We start from the raw sequence: 7912 nt of genomic DNA, 5'->3' as shown, positions 1-7912 counted from the left end.
GTTGCTGCTTTGCCCTTTAGAATCTATACAGAGAGAGGGAGGGAGGGGGAGGATGTTAAATGCAAAAAATAGAACACTCCTGAATCATTAAGATCTTACTGTTTTTGAACTAGTTGTGTACCTTTTTCTCAAAGAGTTTCCTCACATAAGGCTTCCAGAAATGCTCTTTGATGCCCTTGGCTTCCAATACTAAGCCGTCATGTAAGGAGCAGAGTTTTTCAATGATGCAGGGTGGCTCAGACAACACCTTATAATCCTTACCATGAATGTCTTCAGGTAACCCTGGATTGGGGGGGGGGGGAGAGAACAGAAAGTAAATATATTTCCACATTTCTAAAACTAATATGAAAGCACATGCAGTAAACATTTATTAAAATACACACACACATTTGGGCTTCTTATTTTCCCAGTTCATAAAATATAGGATATATATTTCTTATACTTGCAGGCAGGTTTATTAACTTAAAAGAGCCAATCAGCTCAGCCTCACTACACACACACACACACACACACACACACACTTACTTCCCTTACCTTTAAAGTTAAAATTCAGAAGCTCCTTACGGTTTGGGCACTGCAAAGCATTTCCATAGACTAGATCCAGGACACACAACAAAAGATGGTAGGAATTGACTAAGTCATCACTGATCATGGGGAAATTGCCTGTGGAAATTGCAATTAAGGCTCCCATTACATTTGAATTAGACAATGGACTCTTGAGAAGCAACACACTTAACATGTACACAAACTATACAACCATGTAATTATATTTTTAACCAGTCATTCCTCAAAAGAGCTCAGTGTGACATTTCCATCATCACAGAGCCACCCTATAAAATAAGCTAGATAGAAAGACAGTGACCAGCCCGGGTCACCCATGGGAGAGAGAAATTAAACCCAGGCTTCCCCAAACCCAGACCAACACTCTGACCACTACACGTATCATATATGGTAAACAATATAAAATGTTATCTGCTTATAAAAATAACTAAAACCCAACATATGAATACCTATGTGCAATGTGGAATATTGCTTACATTTCTGAAAATCGATTCCAAGGCTAGTGTCAAAATTATTAATAACTTTAGGTATATAATAATGTTAGGCATTCAGTCACTTGGAAAGTAAAACTAAGCAGGTCTACTCAGAGTCCTGCTCAGAATTCCAAGGCTAAGCAGGTCTACTCAGAGTCCTGCTCAGGTCTATGCAATGGGGTTTACTCTCAAGAAAGCATTCTCAGAATCACACTGCTAATGCCTCTGGCACCTAGTAGGTAACCCAGCATGTGCTGACTTCAGAACTGCAATTTCTTTCACGGAGTAGTAGTGCAGAACTATAAACTTAAAACATATATAATAATATGAAAAGAGTCATTTTCATTCAGATAAGAACAATACTGTCAAGACAGAAGGTAATTATCAACTGCAGGCATTTCCAAGCACGGTCTGAACAGTCTTTCTCCTAACTAACTTGCTATTTTCCTTCAGAAAAATTAAACGGTAGGGGAAAATATTATTGCAAGCGTCTAATGACTGGAGGAATCATTCCAACCAGTGACAAGCGACAGCTCACACTGATTATTTAAACTCCGAGAAACAGAATTAAAAAAATAATAACTAAGCCATGTTGCTTTCAAATATGTTAGCACTAGTCTTACCACGCACATTAGGCAGCAAGCTAATTCATCTGTACCAAAAGGAAACAAACAGAAAAAGCTGCAGGTCTTTCTGCACAGAGAAAGGAAGTGGTCAACACTGATCTTGAAGCTGGGAAACCTATCATACAGACAAGCCCCAGCTTGTCCCTGAAATGTGGTTGCCATGATAAAGGCAGCAGAAACCTTCAAAAACACAGTAAACAACTTAACTACTTCCACTGACTGTCAAAAGTAAATGAAGTCTGCATTCATCAAATTCTGGGTTTCAGCGTTCACAAGCCGACTGAGACAACTCTTCCCTTTTGAAACCCCTGTGTACTTCCTGCAATGTGTCACTCAAGAACAGCAAGATTTTCTTACTGTTGAACACATCAGCTAAAATTAAGCAGTTTCTTAAATGCTGCGTAAATGGAAAGTTAACGGACAAGTCTTAAACAAAAAGTCCTGTTAATGATTTTGGTAACAAGTCTTAAATAAACAAAAAGTCCTGTTAATGATTTTGGCAAGATTTGGGAAAAATGTCCTTGAAGCAATAACATGCAATTGCTTGTCCAGTCCCATGTCCATATACCAAATACTAAACACCTGACCCATTTTCCTCAGCCCTTTAAACCTAGCCCCATCAGTCTAACTTCATTAATCCAAACCAGTAAGTCTCTTCTGATCCAGCAGGTGTTAATTTATAATTCACTACCCTTCCACAAGTATACAACACCATCGTCCAATTCCCTCAAGCTACAAGTAAGAATAAAAGGTTAAAAAAACCCCAGCAAGTTGATGGCGCAATAAACTGTGGCAGCTCCAATTGTATCTTTATAAACTTTAACAACAGATTGGGCAGTGGCCAAAGAACTCTGGAAGACTGGCACACTGAGAACTTTAAAAGATCTAGTTAGAGATAGAATTTTTTAAACCTGTAATGAAATACCAGAATAAATAATGGATGAACACTTCATTTTCAATGTTTTGAGCAAAGCATAGTGTTTAATGCCTTCTAAGGAAATATTGCACACTTAGGCAAAAATACAGTGGGGATTAATTATGAGTTTTATTGTTATGAAAGGGCATATTACATAACACTTCATTTGCAATGTTTTAAGCAAAGCATAGTGTTTAATGCCTTCTAAGGAAATATTGCACACTTAGGCAAAAATACAGTGGGGATTAATTATGAGTTTTATTGTTATGAAAGGGCATATTACATTATTTTACTTAACACTGTTAGAATTGGGTCATTCACTTCCTATATTCAGGGGGAAATGGGGAAAGGATTTTGGTCAGAAAATATTCTGACTGGAAATAGATATGGAACAATGCTCCTTCTAGATTAATCTCAGAAGACAAAATAAATGCTTTTAAAGATTCAAAATCAGTAATATTTAATGCTACAGAGATCATATTTAACACAAAAAACAGATAGCGGTAAGTGTTGCATGGTAATAGAGCCGATCTTTAAAAATATCTTTTCTACGCATCCTAAAATCCAAGCTTTGGGGACTGAGGTCATGGATCTGAAATTACAAGCTATACATTGTCAATAAATACTATGCTACCTGAAAGAGGATAGAAGATATCATTATGGTATGCTCCTACCCTTACTTATCTCAGAAGTTTTTATAGTTAAGAAACAAAATTTTAGGCAAAATATCAATTCTCACCTTTTGCATAAACAAACAGCACCCAGCAAAACTGAAAAACCTCAGAGACTGTGCAAGGCTGTCTCCTTTTTAGAAATGAAACCATAAAAAAGAAAGGTTATTACATTTTGAAACTACACAGTAAGGTGCTCCCAAAATATACCCCCACTGCTGGTTCATGGGAAACGAAATGCAACACACCCAGGTTTGTTCCATGGAAGCAACACACAACAGTTATTCTCTCCGTCTCGCTTGAACACACAGAGGCCTTCAGATGAGACGGGAGACTGAGCCACACATGTTGTTTTGACAGTTCTGTAGTAAATGGGCGGGGCTATGGTGTGGAGGTCATCCCTTGTTTTCAGGGTCAAGCTTGGACAGAACACTTGGAACAGGCAAATGTGACTGGGAGTGGTGGTGGGAGTGGGAGAGGACCCAGTACAAGAGTGGAAATCCTTCTAACCAGGCTCAAGCGTTCAAAATTCTGAAAACACTTCACCAATGAGTTACACAGAAATCAGCAGAGTGTTTACTTCCAAATAACCGTATTTAGAATACAGATTACAGTTACCACTGGATGGCAAAGTTAAGTCTTTAGTTATCGTAATAAACCCACACCTTTGCTTTCTTCCTCTCTGCTGGCGTGGTTGGTCTTCTTGAGGGTGCTTGAAGATATCCTGAAAAATGGGTTCATACTTCTTAAAAATTACAGCAGAAACTGTAAAGTTCCTTTCTAATCTTGCAGTACGTTCTCTGAACTGAGAGGGTAGATTTGCCATATCTTCCCATTTCTTCATCTTGTTAAAAAACTCTATCAAACTGAAGATAGTTAAAAGATCAGCCTTATGGAAATGACAAACCGAACACATTTTAGAAACACAACCTTCCTGAAAACGGATTGTGATTTATGTAAGATAGCCGTAGCTACCACAGGGGAGACACATGTTTTCAAAACTGTATTAGTCTCGGAAAAACAAAAGAAAGCTGGTTTAAGGAGCTCTGCCAATACATTAATTTCTTGTTATCCCTAGGGCTGCTAAGCCGCGGCGGGGGATCCGTGCGTCTTCACAGGATCCCTGCCGCGGGGGACAGCAATACGCATTGCACCGCTGTTGCCAGGCTGTGACGCTACGTGTCGCTCTGGCAACGGGGCTGTTTGGAGTCCCGTTGCCAGAGCGACGTGTAGTGTCACATCCTGGCGACGGCGGTGCAACGCATATCGCTATCCCCCGCGGCAGGGATCCTGTGAAGACGCACAGACGCAGCCCTAGTTATCCCTCCCCTCAACATATGTGCTGTATTTCTGCTTCCAGTACCACTGTACTCTCTCATGGTATTGTGTATATATGTTCTGGTCTTGTTGGTACAGGACTTCTATGTTGGCCAATCCTATGAATGGCTATAGCATGAAGATGAAGCAGTTTGTAATGTGATAACCATTTTAGATAACTCTGACAGCAAATTAAAATAAAAAACCCTAACAATGTATCAGTAAGTCAGCCTATTTTACTTATTAGTCATTCAAGTTTTTCTAACATTTTTTTTTACCTTAAGCAAGTCTCAGTTTGTACAGAAGCTGGACTTGATAGCTTATTCATTTTAATCATAATAAAATCTCCCATTAAGATAAGCATAACCCCCCCAAAACATTTGTGCATTGCTGGTTGACATACTGCACCTAACTAAGTTTTAAACATTCATTGACAGCAAATAAAAACATGTGGTAGTTTTAACGGGTTAATACCAACAGGTTCCAAGAATGAAATCTTCAACTTGAATCTCACTAGTTTTTAGTTTACCATTCAATTCCAGTAAATCCCACTGTTAGGACAGTAAGCAAAAGCCATAATAATGGCTCTAATAGTTAGAAGATGACTGAATATGTGTAATAAACATCAGAACTCAGATCTAAATGGTTCCAGGACATGATGCAACAACCTTGAAGCCAAGCACATCCGAGTCCATTAGCACCTGGATGCAAGACCTCCTGAGAACCCAACATACATCACCTTCACTCCCACAATGGAAAGGAAGGATATGGATGTAATGAATAATAATCATAATCTCTCATATGTATCAGAAGGGTTTCTGCAGCACATGCAGTAATCTAAAACTTTTATTTATTAAGAAACTGACAAATTACCTTTGCCCTGAGCAACGCAATATTCTGATTAAGGATACGTAGTTTCCTTCAACAGTTCCTCTGCTAACAGTCGGGACAGCTTTTCTGCAAGCCACATATAAGGAGCATGCTAGCCAATGTAGACTGTCTCCCTGTCATATTAAAAAAAAGTATTCAATAATTTCTTAAAACACATGCCCACAGGAGTTTCTTGCAGCACAGCCAGGACAAGTGGTTAAGAGCTCTGTGATCCAAAGAGCTGCATCAGGCATGTGTAGCGACATACTCGACTGGTCTCCTGAGAACACCAGGCACCCATGCCACATTGAAATTTGTTTTTTAAAGTTTCAAACGCTATTTGTCATTTGAGAAATACAAGATGGAAACCCCCTTAGAGGCACGGAACAGCTTGTACAGTTCACTAGATCCCAGCCTGTAACACTCCGGGAAGGACCTGCCAAGCAAACATTATGCAATGACAAGCTGACAAATTGTGTTTAATGGTACAACATGAGACCAGCAGAGACCAGAAAATGGTTCACAAGACTAAATGCCAGCAGAGACCAGAAAATGGTTCACAAGGGCATAGATGATAGAAAATACACAGCCACCTTTTAAACATGAAAAAGGAAACTGGATTAGAAGTTTGCCTGTACACAAAGGCCATGACTCTTCTGGGAAACCGAACACATTAATCCCTTATGTCAAGCTGCTCTTCATAAGAGCATAAGACAAGCCAATGTGGGATCAGGCCAACGGCCCATCCAGTCCAACACTCTGTCACACAGTGGCCAGAAATACCAGGTGCCATCAGGAGGTCCAGCAGTGGGGCCAGGACACTAGAAGCCCTCCCACTGTTGCCCCTTCCCCCCCAAGCACCAAGAATACAGAGCATCACTTGCCCCAGACCGAGAGTTCCTATCTATGCCTTGTGGCTAATAGCCACTGATGGACCTCTGCTCTTCATCAGAGACCATCTTTATTGCCCCTCCAAACATTCATGTAATTGTGTGCATGATTAGAGAATCTTATCACATTACAGCTTGAGGTGGGGCGCTATGTCAGTCTGCGGTAGGAGAGCAAGCTTCAAGTCCAGTAGCTCCTTAAAGCCTAACAAGTGTTCCAGGGTATAAGCTTTCGACTGTCGAAGCTCCCTTCATCGGCAGACTTTGTTGGCCTTTGAGGCTTTAAGACTCGAATCTCACTTATCGCATTTACACATCTCCATTTTCCATTCATTTTTATTGCTCACAGACCCATGTCATAAGCAAACAGGATATAATACAAAATACATACATACAGTACATTTATACCTCTAAGCAGAACTCCAAGGATGCAGGTGAGCCAGAGGCTAAAAAACTGTGAGCTAGCTCAGACTAACTCAACTTAGGGGGAACACTGGCCATTATTACATTACTATAAAGCAGATCATTGCCTGTGTGTTCTCATCCAGCAATGGGAACCTGTAATAGGGTTGCCAGCCTTCAGGTGGGGCCTGGGGATCTCCTGCTTTTACAGCTGATCTCCAGCTCACAGAGATCAGCTCCCATGGAGAAAAATGGCTGCTTTGAACGTTGGAGTCTATGGCATTGTGCCATGTCGAGGCCCCTCCCCTCCCCAAACCCCGCCCTCTCCTGGATCCACCCCCAAAGTCTCAGGTATTTTCTAACCCAGACCTGGCAACCCTAACCTGCAAGCACTTGCATCAATCTATCTAGCTCTTGTCTTCCTCAGAATGGCACACAAAGTTCTCTCTTCCTCACGAAAACCACGTGGTGGAAATCAGACTAAACAAAACCGACCAGTCCAAGATCATCTAGAGAACCGTGGCAGAGGGATCGCAGATCTTAGTGCACCACCGTAACCATTTACTCCCCCGCAGGCAAGCTGAGCGAAGTTTGAGGTTGGACAAACCCATCTCATTAACCACACTCAGGAGTTCAACACTGCTACCCCCCCTTTCCTTCAACGTCTCTCTTTCCACAGTCACTTCACCCCCTTACTCTTCCAGGCACAATCCTGCCTCCTGAGATCGCCAACCTCCAGAGGGGAACCTGGAGATTTCCCAGAATCCCAGCTGATCTCCAGCTGAGGCAGGTCAATTCCCCTGGAGAAAAGGACTGTCTGGGAGGATTTTTGTGCACATTGAAGAAAGAAAATAGATAATTACTAAAACGGACTCACTAACCCTTGAATTCACTGACTTAAACGAAACGCTTTTTTTATTTTTATGACTAACTGAATACTAACTGTTAATGACCTTCCTTTCTTGGGGTTTTAGTCATAGTGTGGGGTTTTTTATTACTTTCTGTCTTATTCCCTGGGTTTTTTTTTGTTTTTTTCCCCTTTCCTTTTCTATTTTCTGTAGTTTTGTAGGTGTAACAAAAGCAATAAAGATACCCTGTCTTCAGGGGATTTAAAAAAAAAAAAAAGGAGAGGCCAATTTTAATGCACCAGACTTATGATGAGGGGCACCATTTTATTTTATTTTCTAGT

The 7912-nt window shown here is 40.7% G+C and overlaps 1 protein-coding gene across 1 annotated transcript in view; it reads right to left on the bottom strand.

Annotated features, from left to right (window-relative positions):
• Positions 1-5735, bottom strand: part of RBL2 (retinoblastoma-like 2) — a 27990-nt gene extending 22255 nt beyond the window's left edge. The window contains exons 1-7 of the mRNA XM_015422215.1: positions 5703-5735; positions 5438-5568; positions 3913-4113; positions 3316-3380; positions 535-663; positions 122-282; positions 6-23 (exon numbers count right to left, since the gene is read on the bottom strand). Of these exons, the coding sequence (XP_015277701.1) occupies positions 6-23; positions 122-282; positions 535-663; positions 3316-3380; positions 3913-4113; positions 5438-5568; positions 5703-5735 (738 nt within the window). The remainder of the gene's footprint in view (positions 1-5; positions 24-121; positions 283-534; positions 664-3315; positions 3381-3912; positions 4114-5437; positions 5569-5702) is intronic.
• Positions 5736-7912: the final 2177 nt, after the last annotated feature.

The sequence above is a fragment of the Gekko japonicus genome, unplaced genomic scaffold (genome assembly GCF_001447785.1).
Source record: "Gekko japonicus isolate JY-2015 unplaced genomic scaffold, Gekko_japonicus_V1.1 scaffold1051, whole genome shotgun sequence".
Taxonomy (NCBI): domain Eukaryota; kingdom Metazoa; phylum Chordata; class Lepidosauria; order Squamata; family Gekkonidae; genus Gekko; species Gekko japonicus.
This window is presented reverse-complemented; position numbering and strand designations above follow the sequence as displayed.